This window comes from Onychostruthus taczanowskii, unplaced genomic scaffold, assembly GCF_017590055.1.
Source record: "Onychostruthus taczanowskii isolate IOZ18803 unplaced genomic scaffold, ASM1759005v1 scaffold32, whole genome shotgun sequence".
NCBI lineage: Eukaryota > Metazoa > Chordata > Aves > Passeriformes > Passeridae > Onychostruthus > Onychostruthus taczanowskii.
The window spans coordinates 2,796,197-2,814,729 of record NW_024500572.1 but is presented as its reverse complement, the minus strand read 5'-3'; the positions used below and the strand labels follow the sequence as shown (position 1 = coordinate 2,814,729).

At 51.3% G+C, this 18,533-nt stretch overlaps 1 protein-coding gene across 2 annotated transcripts; it reads left to right on the top strand.

Annotated features, from left to right (window-relative positions):
• Positions 1 to 1,120: 1,120 nt before the first annotated feature.
• CAMKK2 (calcium/calmodulin dependent protein kinase kinase 2) lies at positions 1,121 to 18,286 on the top strand. Of its 2 annotated transcripts, XM_041410336.1 has the most exons (18): positions 1,125 to 1,228; positions 5,352 to 5,468; positions 5,877 to 6,348; positions 7,387 to 7,434; positions 7,828 to 7,881; positions 8,021 to 8,072; positions 8,161 to 8,294; positions 8,902 to 8,938; positions 9,717 to 9,738; positions 10,023 to 10,111; positions 10,344 to 10,543; positions 10,634 to 10,687; positions 11,146 to 11,219; positions 11,583 to 11,670; positions 11,917 to 12,012; positions 12,563 to 12,691; positions 14,566 to 14,666; positions 15,028 to 18,286. In XM_041410336.1, exons 3-18 carry the CDS (start codon positions 6,049 to 6,051, stop codon positions 15,098 to 15,100), a joined length of 1,551 nt encoding a protein of 516 aa, XP_041266270.1. In that variant the 5' UTR covers positions 1,125 to 1,228; positions 5,352 to 5,468; positions 5,877 to 6,048; the 3' UTR covers positions 15,101 to 18,286. The 2 variants fall into 2 exon arrangements, with proteins under 2 accessions (XP_041266271.1, XP_041266270.1); XM_041410337.1 differs by lacking the exon at positions 5,352 to 5,468 and having other exon boundaries at positions 1,121 to 1,228.
• The last annotated feature ends 247 nt before the right edge of the window (positions 18,287 to 18,533 follow it).

Below are 18,533 nucleotides of genomic sequence, written 5' to 3'. Positions count from 1 at the left end.
GAGAGAAGCACTAGGGTGTGGTTGAGACAAGGATAGTCCGGTGTTAGTTTACACATTCCATTAATTAGTGCTGCATCAGGCCTGTTGGCAGATCATCAAGGCCTTGATTTTAAAACAACGGCGAAGGGGAACCCAGCTTGGTGGAACACTGGTGATGGCTCATTCCCTCTCTGCTGTTTTTAGCCGACATCGAGGAGTTTAATCCTTAAAATGTTCGGAGCACCTATGGCGTTTCGGTAAGTGCATAAACCTGATTTTTAGAGTGGCTTTCAAGGTTCTGGTCAGAAATACAGTGTTTATAGACAAAGCTGGCAGGGAAGACTGGCTCTGCTCTGGGGAGCTCTACAGTGTTAAAGTGGTGCCCACAAACGAGCCTCGAAGCAAAATGAGGAAGAGGGTTTGGCCAGCTGTGATATTTGCATCTGCTCAAGGCTGAAGCTGTTGCTTCATGAAAAGAAAACCGGGGGTGAGGTTGGTACAGAAATGGTCCTGGATAGAAATAAAAACAAGCCCCAAATACTGGACAAAGCACAGGGTATGTTTGCCGAGGGCTGGTATCAGCTGGGGTGTTAAGGGCCGTGCCCGTGAGCTCTGTCTCAGCGTACAGAGCTGCAACTTGAGTGGGAACTCTTTGGTGCTGGCCTCTGTGACATTTCCAAACAACTGGTTTCCAAACCTCCCCTTTAGGTGATGATTTGGGCAATCGCTGAGTGCGGGGGAGCTGGCGCAGGCAACCCGGTTTGCCCCCAGCCGACCTGCCGCTGGGAGCCCAGGCTGTGCACGGGGCAGGGCGAGGAAGCGGCGCCGGGCTTGGGTCCCTCCGAGGCGGACGCGGGGAGCCCGCAGCGGGGTCGGCGGCAGCGGGACCGGCCGGGGCTCCGCGCTGCATCCCGCGGGGAGGGGACGCGGGGCCGCGCGGCCCGGGGGGGAATAAAACACTGGGGAAAATTTTGTAAATAAACAAAAGAACAAAACACACAGCGACAGCGGCTTACAGGGGGCGGGCGGGCAGGATGCGGCTGCCCGGGGGGGAAACCTGCCCTTCCCCGGGGCGGAGCGGGGCCTCCCTCTCTCCCTCCCTCCCTCCTTCCATCGCTCCCTCCCTCCTTCCCTCCCTCCTTCCCGCTGCCGCCGCCGGAGCGGAACCGAAAGCGAAGGCGGCGCCGGGCAGCGGCGCTCCGGCCCAGCGCGGCGGGGGCTGCGGGGTCCCGGGGTCGCTCCCCGCCAGGTCGGTGCTGCGGGAACGGGCGGGGAGGCCGGGCGGGCCCGGGCGGGGGATGCGCCCGCGGTGGCGGAGACAAAGCCGCGCCCGGAGGGACCGCGCGGGCGGGGGCGGCCGAGCCGGGGATGGAGCGGGGATGGAGCCGCGGCTGGGGCTGCCCTGGGGGCGGCGAACGGCGTCGCCTCCGCACGGGGCTCTCTGGCGGGCGGCCTGTGCGGACACCCCCGCGGTGCGGGCTCGCTGCTGTCATTTCCCCATCCCGCGCCGTGGCCGCCCGGGCCCCGCGGACATCCCGCTGCCCCCGGCCCCCACACGTGCCGCGGCACCGGCGGGCGGCGGCACCCCGGGCGCGGCGATGGCAGCGGGTGGCCACACCGCGTGTGCCACAGACCCCACGGGGCTCCCGTCCGGGGCTCGAGGGCCGGGATCAGGGGTGCCGGGGAAAGATAGGCCACGGGGCTGGGGGAAGGAGGGGTTTTTAAGGTCAAGGGACAAGTGAGAGGGGATGGAGCTGGTGGAGCGGCTGTGTACAGGGGACAGGTCTCATTAGAAGCCACAGGTTGGGCTGCTGCGAGTGGCAGAGCGTGGTTAGGAGGTGGGATGCCGCCCTGCAGCCACGTGCACGGCACAGAGCATCAGGGGCATGAAGGTAACAGTCGAGAGCAAGAGCAGAAGTGAGATGACTGCGGGAAGCTGGTGTGATGGGCTCTGGGCTGGCTGCAATGCTGCAGGGGCAGAAACCACCCCTGGGGACAGGACCAGGTTGTCCTCAGGGACAGGAAGACCGTGCTGGGGAGAGGATGTGTGGCAGCTGTGGGCACCAGAGCTGCCTTCATGGCCCACACCCACAGAGACAGCCCCTCCCCTGAGGCAGAGAAAATCCCCCAAAGCCCATACCTGAGTGTGTTGTGAGGGGTGTCTGTTCCAGGGAGGTAATTTGGAGGCGCCTTTGCTTTCAACTCTGCCTTAATGTCTTTTAAGTGGTGTTCACAAAGTGGAGAGCTGCTCTAGTTTCCTCTATTGTGGGCATTGTGGGCTGGAACTGATGTTTCCAGGAAAGCTGGGAGTCACTTGGCAGTGCTGGACAAGGTGATGGAGGTGCCCTGAGCTTATCCTGCTCAACATCATCTCTGGAGCTTAGGCTCTTTTGGGATGCTCGTTATATATTGCTTCATCAGTATTAGGCAGTATCCTCATAATTATAAAAAAACCTTGATAAAGATGTTTTTGTGATTCCTGTTGAATCACCCTGCTGCTGGGTGTTGTGACACTACAATGCTACCAGACTGGCTTTGCATTTTTTCCCCCCAATTCTTTCCACTCTGTGTTGGCTGGGCCAGGCAGTGCAGGAAGCTCTTCCATTCACCCTGGGGATGATGGAAAACTTTGCTTCTTGGTCACAGGGACCTGTCCTAGATGGGGCATGGGCACCTGTTTCCAGTATCTCATAAATTTGGGTGTCCTCTGACTTCTAGAAAAGCTTCTGAGAGATTTTTTTTCCCTTTAAAAGTCAGGTGGGGCATGCATATGGTCTTTGTATACTACAGTGACTAATATATTTCTGGCAAGGTCTGTGCTCACCCGTAGGAAGGGAAACTGTGATCGATGCCCCCGTTGCTGCAGATGACACCACTCTTGGCATGGGCACTTCCACTGCTGACCGTGACCAGGGAAAGCAAAATAGCCACTGGACTGTGCCCAGGGAGACCAATAACTGCCCCAGGCTGGCCCTGCTTGGCTTTTAACCAGCCTCCAGCAGTAGCAGGGGAGGATCTCTGCAAGTAAAATCAGCCCTGGTTTCGGTGTTTTGAGTTCAGTTTTGTTACAAACAGCTGAAGTTGCGATGTGTGAGCTGACCCCAATGGAAGGACGGATGGAGGGGTCACTGCTGAGCTGCCACCAAGTCTTACTCCCTTGGGAGGGTCCGATCCTGACGCTGTGTCTGGCCTTGCCACAGTGACACAGGTGTGGGGAAGGCGAGCGTGCATCCCCTGCATCTGGGTAGAGAAACAGCTCCGGGGAGGGAAGGGCAGGCAGATGCATCCGTAGGCTCTGACTGACATCCCTGCAGCCAGTGCTGGCTGCGAGGTGTCACCCTCTGCACTCGCCTGGAATCGGTCAGTGTGTTCCCCTCCGGAGGTGGCTGCATCCAGCAGGGCCCAGGCAGGGCCCAGGCAGGGCCCAGGCGCTCCCAGCAGAGCTGGGGCGGCCGAGGGGCTGTGAAAACCCCTCAGCCTCGCGGGGGCTGATTCCACTCCCATTCGCTTCCGCTCAAGCCACGTGGACGCTGAGCGAGAGGGAGAGCTGCTGCCAGGGTTTCACAGACCTCTTTTCATTTTAATATCCCTCTCCTTGCTGAATTAGATGCGAGACTGATTGCTTCGATAATCCTGCTGCAGCCGCTATGGGTTATATATGGATTGCAGCCAAAAGCTGTGCCGATAAATCATTCCTATACACCAGGCTGTTATATTTCCTGAGGATTTTGTGGGCATGTGCTGCTCCTTTTTACATAAGGATCTGCTGGAGTTCATACCAGAATGTGCTGCTTTTCCCTAGGCAAGAACCCTGATGGGTTGGTGAAACCAAAGCCCCCAGGCTGTATTTTCTCTCTTTGGGATTACTGCCCTCGTTTCAGTATTTTACTTTTCTCTCTGGCTGGGAATACAGCTGTTCTTCACCTCCTCCTCATGTGCTTATTAAGGATAACCGGGCTGTGTTCAACAGTGTGACCCCACTTTTGGGTTTCTCTCAGACGAGGTGTCATCTCGGCAATTTCTTAAAACCCCCATCCTCTGACCCTTTGCACACATGCAGAGGGAAAACCCCTCTGATTTCCCACTTCAGATGATGTTAGGATGGGGCTTGGATGACTTTTAGTTTATAGAGCCTGAGGAAGCCTGCTTGAATTAATCAGCCTTGATATGTTTATCCTGGTCAAGCCAATTAACTCCCGCCAGCCAGACACGCTCAGCTCTCAAGTGTGACTGAGGCTTCATAACTCAATTTTGCTCAAGCCTGGCAAAGTTTATCAGGAACCCTTGGAAATCGGGATGCAGGCGATGCTCTGGGGGCAGGATGGGATGCCCAGCCGTGCTGTGGCACTGCTGGGGACTGCTGTTGCCACCAGCGATGTTCCTGGGGTGGTTTCATCCCAAGGCTGCCCCGATGAGCTGCCTTTTTTGGTGCGGCCGCAGAGCACGGTGAGGGTAGAGGGCACAGCATTCTGGATCAGCTCCGGCTTCAGGGCAGCTATTTATATGTGCCCACTGGAGGGGTGCCCAAAGCAGGCCAGGCAAATGGCCTCGAGATGCATCCCTGTGAATTCAGGATGAATGGGGGGGCTGCCTGTTTGTTTTAATCAATTTGGGAGTGCATTAAAACACTGCCGTGAGCTGCCAGCAGCACTGCGGGGGGAATTTGACTTGGCTGGTGGCTCCTGGCTCTCTCATCCAGCAAAGCCCTGTCCAGGAGTGGATCCAGCCCCACAAAACTCAGTGTTTCTGGAATAGTTTGTCCTCATTGCTGTTCGTTGGCTTATTTATAGCCTCCCCATCCCTGTGCTTCTCCGTGCCTCGGAGCAGTGAGCGGTGCCGCGTTGGCTTCAGCTCCGGGCCGATCCCACTTGGGCACAAAAGCTCTGGTTTATAGATCAGTGTTGAAAACAGCAATTAGGCCATTGTGAAGCCTCGAGGACGGGGGAGACGATTTGATTTCTGTACTTGACCCGTAATTTCTGCTGGGCTGATTCAGAGTGGTTGTGCTGCGGGTGCAGCACGGAAACTTCAATGGAGATGAGTGGAGCTAATTTTAACCGGCCGCCTCGTCGAGGTGTGGGAACCAGGCAGAAAAAAGCCTCAAACCCTGTTCCTGCTCCTGGGCTGGTTGTTTCAGGATATTTTTTTTCACTTCCTTCTGTGGCAACTTGTTAACCTAGAAATTAAAAACAGCACCAATGCTGGGGCAGGGAAGAGCGATGGTTTACAGCCAACCAACCACTGAACAGCCCCAGGTGCTGTAGAGTGTCTGGCATGTGTGAATTAACATAATTTTCTCCTCTTTTTTAATTATCACTTAATTATTTGAATTTTGTTTTTTGGCTGCTAACAGTTTTCTAATTTATCTCAAGGTTTGGGTACCTGAGCTTTGCACAAAAGGCCACAGGGCAAGGAACAGAAATCACTGGCAATGATGGGCTGTGGGAGGAAGCAGTGAGCCAGGGGGCTGGTCCTGCACCCCACACTTGGTAAGTGGGTCCTTGTACCCCTGAACTGCTTTGTTTGGGGAGACTTGGCAGAGATGTGCCCACTTTGAGCAGTAAAGTAGGGAACTCAGTGGTATTTATGCCAGTATAGTGCAATTCTTTATCCTGCCCCTTTAAAATAACCCCTTTGGAGTATTTCCATAGTGGAGATGATGGAGTTGTTATTCCCTGGAGGTATTTAGATAAAAAGGGTGGAAGGAGCAGTGGTGGCTGCCTCTGGCCTGGGGTCTGTCCCATGGCAGGGTGATTGTGCATCCTGGTGCTATCTTGCACTGCTGCCCTCGGCTTCACCATTCCCTACAGAATGAATAAATCAATCTGTAGCACAACGACCAGCAGGAAATCCCGCTTTCCGGAGAGTCTGGCCGACCCTCTATCCTGTGCTTGCAGGCACATCTCCCCACCACAGCATGGCCAGGATGAGGCCATCGGTCCCTCCACGCCGCCACGTGTCCCCAGCAGCCCGCCCGCCCCACAGCCCCTCTGCTGCGCCGGAGGCTGCGGCCGCCGAGCCCCCACGGCACTGCGGGACCCCCCGGCGCTGAGCCCCGGCCCCGCCAGCATGGCCTCGCTCATCGTGGTGACCGAGCACGAGGCCGCGGGGAGCGCCAGCGAGGAGGAGATGGACGTGCCCGGCACCGAGGGCTTTGGGAATGGCCGCAAGCTGCACCTCTCCGGCCGCAAGCTGTCCCTGCAGGAGCGGCCGCAGGCTGCCCGCTCGCCCGGGCACGGCGACGGTGCCAACGAACGCTTCATCTACCCCTCCCTCCCCTACTCCCCGGTGACGTCCCCGCACTCCTCCCCACGGCTGCCGCGGCGGCCGACGGTGGAGTCCAACCGTGTGTCCATCACAGGATTGCAGGTGAGGGGGATGGATGTTACAGGTGAGGGGGATGAATGTTACAGGTGAGGGGGATGAATGTTACAGGTGAGGGGGATGAATGTTACAAGGGAGGGGGATGAATGTTACAGGTGAGGGGGATGAATGTTACAGGTGAGGGGATGAATGTTACAGGCGAGGGGATGAATGTTGGGGGGGATGAATGTTACAGGTGAGGGGGATGAATGTTACAGGTGAGGGGATGAATGTTACAGGTGAGGGGGATGAATGTTACAGGTGAGGGGATGAATGTTACAGGTGAGGGGATGAATGTTACAGGTGAGGGGGATGAGTGTTACAGGTGAGGGGGATGAACACTGCTCCTGCAGTTCTCCTGCCCCAGTCCAGCCTGGATTTTCCCACTGTGGCATTTCTTCTTGCTTGGTTTTTTTTTGGGATAAACCCCCATGGCATGTCTGCAGGTGTGTGGCAGGGGACCCTGGGACATCCTGGTCCATGGGGACAGCCCTCAGGGAGGTGAGACCCCAACTCACCAGTTTTCGTGCCTTTTGCTGATGCCATCAGCTCTCACGGCTGTGTTTGATGGAAGCCAGGAGTGTAGCACAAGTTTCTTTCTTTACTCCTTAAAGTAAAAAAACCAGAGAAGTTCACTGAGATCTAAAGATAAAACAGGCCTGCCTGCCCCCAGCCTGACAGAAAACAGGCAGCAAGTGGCTGCTTTGCCCAGAAGAAATAAAATTACTCTGCGCCAGGTCACCAGCATTAAACCCCTCAGGGCTCTCCCTGTCCCTCGCTCTCATTCCACATGAGTGGACAGGACAGGATCGCCTGCCCAGCCGTTAATGTTTGCAATTAGCCCTCTATAAACACACCAAAGTGTGCCTTGGTGGGTGGTTTTGTGGCTCATGAATCAAAGCTGCCCAGCCCCACGTGGGTGCTTGGGCAGAGCAGGATGGGGTATGAGTTTGCAGAGAAAGTTTTGCAGGAGATTTAAAAAGAGAAGAGCAAATGTGATCAGCTTTGTGGCTCATGCCAAACTTCCCCTCTCTCTCTCAACAGGACTGTGTGCAGCTCAACCAGTACAAGCTGAAGGATGAGATTGGGAAGGTGAATATTGGGTTTGGGGTGGGATGAGGGGTTTTGGGTTGGGAGGCTGTCAGGCTTGCTTTCACTTTCCAGTCATGGGAATGCTCCAGAATAGAAGCAAGTCCAGCCACTCACCATGGCAGCTCTTTGTTGCTCGCTGTTCTGTTCTGAGTGGTGTGAACTGAACTGTATATTTTTAAAGTTATTACTAATTTCCCCCCTTCCCCCTCCCTCCCACACAACGGGGCATTTGAAGCTTTTCTTTGCTGCCAGAGTGATGTCAGACTGTACACCCCCTGCTCATCCCAGCATCGCCCACCAGCTCTGTGATCCCTGTGGGGTGGGTTTGCGGAGGAGCCTGGGGGTTTTCTGGATTGTCCCTAACTTGTACCCTATGGCTGTGCCCCTCTCCAGGGCTCCTATGGGGTGGTGAAGCTGGCCTACAACGAGGATGATAACACCTACTATGTGAGTAGCACACAGCCCTAGAGCCTGCAGTGGGGCAGGTGGGAGGGGGATGGATCCTCTGCTGACTCCCTGCCCCATCCCACCAGCCACATTTTATCCTTGACTTGCCCCAAATTCCACATTTGTTTCCCTCTCGCAGGCAATGAAGGTTCTCTCAAAAAAGAAGCTGATGAGACAGGCGGGCTTCCCCCGTAAGTGGCAAAAACCTTTTGGGTGGGGGATGTTTTTGGGATCCTGGGGGACTGTTCCCAGCTGGACACATCTGTGCCTTTCCCACAGGCCGTCCGCCGCCCCGCGGGACCAAAGCTGCTTCCGAGGGCTGCCTGCAGCGCAGGGGGCCCATCGAACAGGTCTACCAGGAGATTGCCATCCTGAAGAAGCTGGACCACCCCAACGTGGTGAAGCTGGTGGAGGTGAGCGCTGGCCCCTTTCCAAACCTCATCCTTGAGCGTGATGGAGCCTGAGTGCTGCAGGGGTGGGCTGGGTGAAGGAGAGTCACCCCAGAAGGGAGCAAGGTCAAGGTCCTGCCTTTGGAAGAATTTTGTGTTTTCCTTAGTTTAGAAGGTTTTTATTCTCACCTCCCAAAAGATTTTTTCTTCCCTGCTCAGAAAGGAAAATGCAGAAAAATGTTTCTTCTGTGGAGGAAACAAGTGCTGAGACAGGTTTTGGGGAAGAACTGGTGTTTCTGTGAGTTCAACAGTGCAGCTGCCTTGCCCTCCACCCACTGCCTGTATGAAACAGTCCAAAAATCAAGAATTAAGGATGTGCAGGCTGGAGTTTATTTGGCTCATGAGTCAGATGATGCTTCCTGTGTGTTTTAAATATTTGCTTCCTTGAAGTACAGCTACATCTCTGTCCTCTTTTTTTCCCTACTCTTGTGGGTAGAAGCTCAGAGATGAGCAGACCGTGCTGATGGTGCAGATGGTGCAGAACTGAGATGGCTGCTAAATAAATATCACAATGCTTAATTTGCAAGGCTTTCTTGGCACTGTTTAATTGCCTTTTTGCTTCTTTTGGCAGGTCCTGGATGACCCCAGTGAGGATCACCTGTACATGGGTAACTGCCCACTGCCCTGGGGTGTCAGAGGGATGGGGCAAAAACTTCCCACTGTGTTTTGGAGCAGCTCTGTGCAGGGCTGGGTCTCTCCTCCACTGTGGGTATAGCCTGATGTGCTGGAGGAGCAAATGAGATGTAGTCTGGGTTGTGAACAGAGATAAGAGTGCTTTATAGCACTATATTGGCATTAGTTCGACATCAGGGCATGCTTTGCCATGAGAGGCACTAGCATTGATGTTCTCAGCTTTGAAGCTGGAATGATAGAAAGCAGTTTTGTTTCTCTGGCTTTGGGAAAAAGGCACGAGTTAATTATCCAAGGCACAAATGAGCCACATCCCAACATGCCTGGCAGACTGCAGTTGCTGCTTCAGGTAATACACAACTTTTGAAGAAAGCCTTTTTTTTTTCTATCATTTATGTTCAGCCTGTACTAGTGGAGGAGCATGTGATGCCTTCATGGCCAAGCACTGAGGTTTGCCCAAGGTGTGGGCTCAGCCTTTTTGGTGGCAAACAAAACCAAGAGCTTTTGTGTGCCATGGAGGACACTTCATGATGCTGAAGCTGCAACACTGAGGAGATAGCTAGCAGCATCCCCTTAACTGAAAACAGGAGCAACCTAAATGGCATGTGCCTTGCATAAGACAGCATCTCCTTTTTAAAAACAACAGATTATTTTTAGAATTTTTGTCATTAAAATAATTGTTTTTGTGCTGAGGCTGTGCTCGCAGGAGCCATACCCTGTAAGCAATCTGTAATCACCTTCTCTTTTGTGTTGCAGTGTTTGAGCTGGTGAAGCAGGGGTGAGTACTGAATTGCAAATTTAATCCTACTAACACTTGAACAGCAGATGGGTTTGTGGTGGCAGAGCTTGGCCACCATTGTGGGAATGGGGTGCAGAGGTGATGGGGAAGGTTCATGGCTGGGGCTTGAGGTTTCAGTAGCATTTCCCTGGCCTGAGTACATCCTGTGTACTGTGTGCCTGTGTTTGGGGTTGTGTGCTGTCACCAGCCAGTGACAAAGCCTTTGGGCCCTGTTTCAGCACATCCAGGTGGAGAATGAACTCTGTTCTCTGTTGCCTTCACAGCCCTGTGATGGAAATCCCAACCTTGAAACCTCTCAGTGAGGACCAGGCTCGGTTCTACTTCCAGGATCTGATCAAGGGCATTGAATACTGTAAGTGTCTCTGCAAAAAGAATGGGATTTCTTATTTTGGGTTTTTTTCTGAACACCTGGAGCTGGCCTTTCTGCTGGTGTACGGGGCCGTTTCTGGGGCTTATGCTGCATGTGGGCTTTTAAAGCTGGGGCTGGTTGTGGTGTTAGCAGAAAGAGCCACACAGAGCCCTCATGGCTCCTTTGCTGCAAACCAGTGCTGCTGCTGCACCACTCATTGTCCCTCTGACTGCAGTGCACTATCAGAAGATAATCCATCGGGATATTAAACCTTCCAACCTCCTTGTGGGGGAAGATGGGCACGTCAAGATCGCTGACTTTGGAGTGAGCAACGAGTTCAAGGGAGCTGATGCCCTCTTAACCAACACAGTGGGCACTCCTGCCTTCATGGCCCCAGAAACCCTCTCAGAAACCAGGAAAATCTTCTCTGGAAAGGTATTTAATAGCAATTTGAATGGTCTTGGACTAACCTTGCACAAACAGAAATCTTGTTGTGGATTTAACTGTGCTTTCTTCACTCTGCAGGCTTTGGATGTCTGGGCCATGGGAATCACGCTGTACTGCTTCGTGTTTGGCCAGGTAATGAGATGGATTTTTCAGTGCTGTTGGTGTTTGGGGGGTTGGTTTGTGCCTCCACTGTTCCAGGTAAGCAGTGGGACTGGCACCTTGTGTCCCTGTTGAGCTGAGTGGAGATGAGGATGTGAGAATGGAAATGGGAAACCTTCTGCCTGTCCCTTGGATGGATGCAGTCAAAAGGGTTGGGCATCTCTTCTTCCCCAGTGGAAAAAAATTCTGGTTTTGGGCAGATTTTTTTAGGAAAGGAGTTCTTTTAGTAATTGGTAATTTTTGGTTAAATGTTCTTTTCATTGAGTTTAAAAGTAGACATTGATATAATTGGAAATCTTCTGGAATTTCCCTGTAACTGGATCTTTGCTTTCCTTCAAACCCTATGAGATCCTGATGATCCTCTGGCTGCCTCATTGATGCCTCTTAACAGAAGTTGTTGCTTTCCTCATTGCTCTTTTTCTTTGTGGTAGTGCCCTTTTATGGATGAAAGGATCTTGAGTTTACACAATAAAATCAAGACCCAAACGTTGGAGTTCCCAGACCAGTAAGTACTCAAAAACAGCCCATCAATCCTTATTTTACAGCTCATTTGAGTTGTTTCTCAAGCACTGCCTGGGTAGGGCTGGCCCTGCTCTTCAGTGGTTTTGCAAAATTCAGGCTTTCAGTTGGTCTCTCCCTGCCCTGTACATGTGGGATCACACTTCACATTGCCTCAAAAGGGAATATTTTGCTTTTTCTGGGGGTTTGGAGAGGAGGAGGTGTACAAGAACCCAGAGCTGCCTCCCTGTTGGGGCTGGAATCTCCAGCCCCTCTGCCCAGAAGGCTCATAATAGCTGGCACTGAGGTGAAGAACAGAGGCAGCACCCATCCCTTTCCCCATCTCATCTCTCCCTTCTTCCTTCCACAGGCCAGAAGTTACGGACTTCTTGAAGGATTTGATTACACGGATGTTGGATAAAAATCCTGAATCTAGGATTTCGGTCCCAGAAATCAAGGTACTGACCCAGCTTCCTGGTGCTGGCTGTGGCTTCACTTCTGTTGGGTTCTCCTTGCTCGGCTTTTTTTGGGAGTCAGTTTGATCGCGCCAGGCTAGGTCCTCCCCCTGTGCCCAGGGCCCCTGGGCAGGTAAGTCCCAGCTCCTTCCCCTGCTCCGGGACCTGCTCAGCCTTGGGACCTTTGGTGCCTATAGAAGTGGCAGGCAAAAGGAAATCCCCTGAGTACAGTATTTCCTCTGCTACCAGGAAAGTACTGTGCAACAGCCTTTCGCAGGAGATTTCTGGTCCTTCGCCCCTGCGGGAGCCTGGAAGGGGCGAGAAGCTGAGAGAATGGAGACCAAGGTAGGGGGAAAGGATTGCGGGGGAATTGCGGAACCTTTTGTGCTCCTCCTGCAGCCGACCAAGTCACCAGGTGTGTGGGCAAGGAGAAACAGGGGTTCTGCCTTCAGGCATGGATTAAACCAGCTCCAGGACGAGGGCTCGGTGGGTCTCCCCATCACTGCTGCTCATATGTGAGGACTGGAATAAATCTCTCCTGCCTCCTGGTGCTGTCTCATCCATAAGATGAGAGTGAAGATAGGTCTCCTTCCCTAAAGCCCAGAGATGCCCAGTGCTGTAAGTCACCCAGGTTATGGTTTGTTGTGTAGCTGGGGCCAGTGCTGGCTCTGGATGAGCCACACCATGACATTTTCTGCTTCAGGCTGTGCAGTTCCTGGTGGCACCCAGGTGAGGTGGCTCACTGGTGACATGGCACAGCCCTGCCCTGCTCCCTGGCATTTCAGGAGCACGTAGGGGCCATAGCTTGGACAAGGAGATGCGTTTGCCAGGCTTGTGTTGTTTGAGTTATGAAAAAAGGGAAATCGTTCCTGACAGGCTGTGTTATTAATTGAAGTTGCACCCTTGGGTCACCAAGAACGGAGCGGAGCTGCTGCCCACGGAGGATGAGAACTGCACCCTCGTCGAGGTGACGGAGGAGGAAGTGGAGAATTCAGTCAAGCACATCCCCAGCCTGGCCACCGTGGTGAGTACAAAGGAGTTGATGGCCTGTGGATGCACAGTGGGGTCCACGCCTGCTGGGGTGGCACTGAGTAGCTGGAGGTCACTGCTGAAGGGCAGAAGCATTGGGCAGGATTAGAGCAGAGACCTTCCCTCGCTTGGAAACAAGTGCTGCAAGACACTTGGGTGTCTCAGGGTCTCAGCAGCTCACTGGACATGGCCGTACCCCACACTGCAGGGGAATTTTTTAGAGCAGTTTCAAAGGTAACTGTCAGTGGGTTGATGGTCTTCATGCTTGAGCTGGCTGCCTAAATATCACTGTATTTGCTTAGGGCAAAAGAACATCTGGTCCAGAACCTGCCTGTGGCCAGGAGCAGATGTTTTGGCCAGGCACAAACAGCTCCTGCCCTGTTCTGCCTGTCCAGCCAGAGGGGCTGTGGGAGGTTCCTGGGATGGAGATTTTATCTGGGCCATGATGTGCATCAGCCCCCGCCTGGAGCTATTCTTGGTGACTTCATCTCATCTCTTTTCAAGCTCATATTTTTATTCTCTGCAACCCACTGTGGTGGTGAGAACCACATTGTAACCCTGTCCTGTGTAGAAAGTGAAATCCTTTGTGGTTTTGAACCTAATGATTTCTTTGGGTGCCGCCAGCCCTTGTGTTAGGAGAAACAGCGAGCGACCATTCACAGTTCCTTGGCCTGGTGTTATCTGCCTGTAGGCACCCAGGCTGTGATTTTTTTGAATAACAGGTTTCCCTGTGAAGCCCCTTTTCCATCCATACTGTGCCCACATCTGGCCTCATTTCTGGAGCTCTCTCCCTTTTGGATGCCCTGCAGAAATCTCACTGACCACAGCTGTGTGAATATGCAAATGCACCTTGTGCTGCTCAGGCTGAAAAAGCAGATGTTGCTCTAAAGAGATCACCATTGATGAGGGGTCTACCCCTCTTTTTCCTGTTCAGAGGGAACTTGATCAGTAGGCTCAGTACTCCCAGCCCTGTTGAAATCCAGGTGTGTTCAGCACAGCTCAAGACAAATTAGATTTTACTGCACCTCTTTGACTCTTAGATAACACACTGCCTCCAGGCAAATGTGGTATTTTCACATTTGCATTTGATCTTCAGAATTACCCTCTGGTGCCTGATCTTTGTGCAGCCAAGCGCTGGCGTTGACACTCCAGTATGAGATTCACTCACGTGGCTTTGACTCTTAAAACACCCTCGCCTTCAGACACAGAAGAGTTCTCTGTGCACCCTGGTGAGCAGATAAACGAGGCACAGAGGGATGAGAAGCAACATCAAATGGAGTCAGGGGCTCTAAGGGATGCCCCTGCTGAGGCAGGGTTCAGTGCTGCTCACCTTGTCTGCTCCCACCAGCAAAACAAGCTGGGGGATGCCAGGAAATAATCCTGACACATCTCTCTTCCCACCAGTCTCTGATTGATAACTTTGTGTTTTGCAGCCAAAGCTGGACAAATGGCCAGCTTTCAGTTTGGTTTCAGATGAACATTAAGATAAAATTGTGCCAGTTCCTTCCCCTCTCCCTTTCCAGTGAATTATTTTGCCAGGTAATCATGGAAGACTGGGAATTTGCAGGTACTGGATGCAGTAGTCAGTAAAACCTACTTCTGGAGAGGAAGGAAACTTCCCAGACTTTGCTTTGCTCTCCTTTCCAGCCTTTTACACCTAGTGTGGCTCTTACCTGCAAGGATTTCAGATGAGGATACAGCCCCTGTGTTAAGCAGCTGGAGACATGCAAAGATGCTTCCTTCTGATTTCTAGAGAACTTTGACTTGTTTTCACTAGTTTTTTTAATTACTTGGGCATGCAAGGTGGATGTTCCTGTTGCTCTTGAATGAAGGGAAAGCACCCCAATGAACTGCATTCTGGTTTTGCAGATCTTGGTTAAAACGATGATCCGGAAGCGATCCTTTGGGAACCCGTTTGAGGGGAGCAAGAGGGAGGAGCGGTCCTTGTCTTCCTCTGGAAACCTGCTGCCGTAAGTGTCATCACCTCACCTCGGCCCCAAGAGACATTTGCAGCTTTTTCTGATGCTCTGGGGGAGAAATTAAATAGTTGGGCTTTGAAACTTTCATGGGTGCCATGACTGCAACATTCACACCCCACCTGTCTGATCTATAACTGTGTTATGGGATTTTTGTAACATGGAATATCCTGCTGTTCTGATGGGATGAAAAACATCGTTTTATGGCACTTCCAGCCTGTTACATGGGGAGAGATGACACATGCTCAGTGTCCCAAAGATCCCGTGGCAGGGAAGGGGCAGAAACTGGTGTCTCATGGCCTCCTTTCCCTTCTTCTGAGTCGCTCAGCAACTGTTTTATTTCCTTTGAAAACAGGAAACAAGGCAGTGAAGATAACCTGAAATGCAACGACTTGCCCAACGTGGGAGAGGAGGAACTTCTTTCTTGAACATGGACTTCACGGTTCTGTTGAGCAGCTCAATCCAGGGCACGTCACCAAGCGTGCGCTGGGGACGAGGTGACCAGAGCCCAGAGCAAACACAGCATGACATGGCGCTATCTCAGTACAATGCTGGATGTAGAGCTCACATAGCAGCATGTTACCACACCTTATCAGACATCTGATTATTTGCCATAAACATGGAGCATCTCCGAGCACTTGGACTGCTGAATTCTGGTGGGAGAGGCGCTGGCGGACAGCGGAGAGGTGAGCGGTGGTGGTGAGCAGCAACAGGGCTTTACAAAACAAAACCCACAGCAGCCAAAGGAAAATGCATTTGGAACTGCTTTTAGCTGGCTTTAATGCCAAATAATTTGCAGGGACTGACGCCAGCGTCCCAGGGGCATGATGCCCATGGTGTGGCTGTGGGCACGTGCAGAAGGGTGAAGCTTTAGCCAAGTGGCATACACAGCAGTAAAACCAAGCACACGTGTGCACTTTGAGAGTTCACGACCTACCAGGAATGTTGTTGCATCTATTTCTTGTCGTTCTGGTTTGTTTTTAATTGACACCTTTTTAACTGCATGGGAACAAAACAAAAACCCACCTGCTCAGCTTTTTAAAGAATGCCTACCTTTGTGAGCCAAGTTGTATGAAACAGCATCTTCAGGAAGTTCAAAAAGTGAGGTTAATTACCTCCTCAGGTAATTGACACCTTTCCAGAGGCCTTGGTGTGACCAGAACTTGGTAAGTTAGGTATTCAGTGTATGAAAGGAAAAGGTATTTAAGGGCTTAAGTTCAGTTTGAACTATTTTTGCTGCAGACATACGAGTGAAAGGTGGTGTCTAGAATGTTTTAAACAGAAGAAGCACTAATAGTTTGTTTCTAAATATTTTACTTGATCTAGGTAGATATACTATAAACTATAAAATTCAGGGTAAAATCCTTCACTTCCATGTACATTACATGGTTTACTACAATTAAAAATAATACAATTTATGCTGGTTTTTAAGTATAGACTTAGGGCTTGCTTAGGATTTAAGATCGTAATGATTAGCTAGGAATTTTCAAAGAAACGTTTGTTTTCCAAACTCTTAATCTGGATTCTGGGGCCAATGCTATGTATTTTTTGCAAGTTTGTTACCAGTACTTTGTGAATGCCTGTGGATCAGAGGCTTGTTAGTAAATTAAGTGTATATCTAGTTAATGAATTGTTTCTTAAGAAGAGCTCTTTCACCTTCAGTCAGATTACTCTGATTATTTGTGGTGCTTGTACAAAGTAATCTGCCATGTGGTGGGAGAGACTCTGGCGTCCAGACTCACTTTCCCAAGTTCCCTATGCTCTGACAAAGCTGGAGAATGAGGAGCCAGGGTTTGCCTGAGGAAAGGGGTCACGGTAAGTACAGTTGTTTTGTGGATGGAGCATGGGACTAGGGGGGAAAAGGTCTGACTTTTTTCCTTTCTCAGTCTGATGTGGTTGTGTGACCTTGAACGAGGCATTTGATGTACCTGACAGAGGAGGAGGATTTGAGTCTCCCAAGCTTGTGAGGGACTGATAAGGTGTAATTCTTTGCCCTCAGGAAGAAGGCACTAGGAGACTGCCAAGTGTCTTGTTTAATGGTAAGGTCTCTGCCTGTTAACCCTGGCCATGGATGCCCTGCCTTTAGAAAGTGACCGTTCCCTTGTCTTCCTTTATTTTATCCTGGACAGCACAAGCAGCAGTGTGCTGAGGTCCTTGGCCCCACTGCAGTCAGACCTGGCCTGGTAATTCCCGGTTAAGACTGGTTTTTGTTAAAGCCAGGACAGCATTAGCAAGGGTGCAGATGCCTACCCAAACTGTCCCTTAAACCTTTGATCACTTGAAATAATGTTCCCCCTAAATTGCAATTTATTATGGAAGTATTGTGCTGCTGGCCTCTTTCCAAAGCCAGTGAGGACAGTTGGTGGTTTAGGAGCAATACTATGGAGTTTGGAGCCATAAGACACGCACTGTTTTCCTCCCATTTTAGTCCGAGGCTATGCCAAAGCCCTGCAGCTTCAGCTATGGGAAAACCAAACAGGTAACTTGGGGGCCAGCACTATTGCAGCTGCCTGCTCCCCCTACACAGGACTTTTCATTGTGGAAGTGTGTTTGAGTGGGCAGCCTGGTTCTCTAACCCTGCAAATGGACTTGATCTGCCAAAAAAAAATGTAAAAAGCTAGGGGATCCAATTCTTTGTAGGTAGTGCATAGTAGTGTGTGTGTTTGCTAGAGGTGTGTTGTAGAGATCTCTGTGCTGCCCATCCCTGGTTGTGATTTGTCAGGTGAGACAGTTTACATTGACCCAACAGGTCTGCCCGGTGTAACGCAGCTTCTCAACAGCTGTACCAGCTCCCTGATGCCCAGCCAGTCTCTGGGCCTCACATTCTCCCACTGATCATTGTCTCCCTGCCTGCATGGGCTTGGTTAAAGGATGCTAAACTCAGCACTTCCCCAAGGTGCTCTCCAAACCGAGTGTCCCTCAGTGCAGGCTCTGCTGGGGCTGCAGCCGAATGCACATTTCGGAAGGAAACACAATGTGGATTTTTCTGGTTGGTCAGCTCTGTTGAAAGCATAAAGCGTGGCCATATGTGGGAGATCTCTCTAAATGCATGACCTGTTAGAGAAGCTGTACTGTGTATATAAACCTGCTCAGTTCCCCAGCTGCTGTTCCTTAGTAGTAATGCTGGCTTTCTCCTTATAGTGAAGTGAACATTTTGCTTGTGCCTTGGAACTGGGCGATAGCTTGATTTCCCCAACTCCCTTCCTTCCAAGCAAGCCCGGTGCTGACTGTGGGCTTATTGCTGGGTACTAAGCCTTTCTGGTTCTGAAAGCACACAGGAAAGTGCTAAGGGGAAACCAGGCCTCTTATCTGAGTAGTTTTCCATGGTGGTCCCCTCTTACCTATCAGGCAATTGATCTGTTTCTTTTCTAAGGTCCTGAACTATTCCTGATTTTTATACTGTTTGTTTAATGACCAAGGCTTGTGTTTCATTCCTACCCCTTTATTATGCATTTAACTTTATCAGGTGTATCAAGTTTAAATACTGTGTATTTACCACTTTTAAATTATATTACCTAAGAAGAAAGAATAAACCAACAACTAAGTGTTTTTCCACACAGGTGTTCAAGCTTCACTGTACAAGTTGAAATAAATGACATGCAACCAAACCCACAGTTAGCTGATCAAGTGGAACCATTATTCTGTTTGAGTGGTCTTTATTAAGCTGTGAGAGTTTGGTTGTTGGAAGAGGAATCTGAAAGCACTCTCCTATGTTAGTGAAGTCTGGTGCTGTACCATTACTGGGGATCTTGGGCTAGGATGGGAGCACAGTAGCTCAAGCACTGTGTAATCCAAACTGAGCATTCACATGCACAGACTGGAGTGCTCTTGCAAGGGCACTCTTTGAGCTGGGACATAGTG

Excerpts from the sequence above, each read along its gene's own strand:
- CAMKK2 (XM_041410337.1), top strand. The coding sequence starts at position 6,049 with ATGGCCTCGCTCATCGTGGTGACCGAGCACGAGGCCGCGGGGAGCGCC. Across the intron at positions 12,013-12,562 it reads CTGAGAGAATGGAGACCAAG|TTGCACCCTTGGGTCACCAA; the intron begins GTAGGGGGAAAG and ends TATTAATTGAAG. Across the intron at positions 12,692-14,565 it reads TCCCCAGCCTGGCCACCGTG|ATCTTGGTTAAAACGATGAT; the intron begins GTGAGTACAAAG and ends CTGGTTTTGCAG.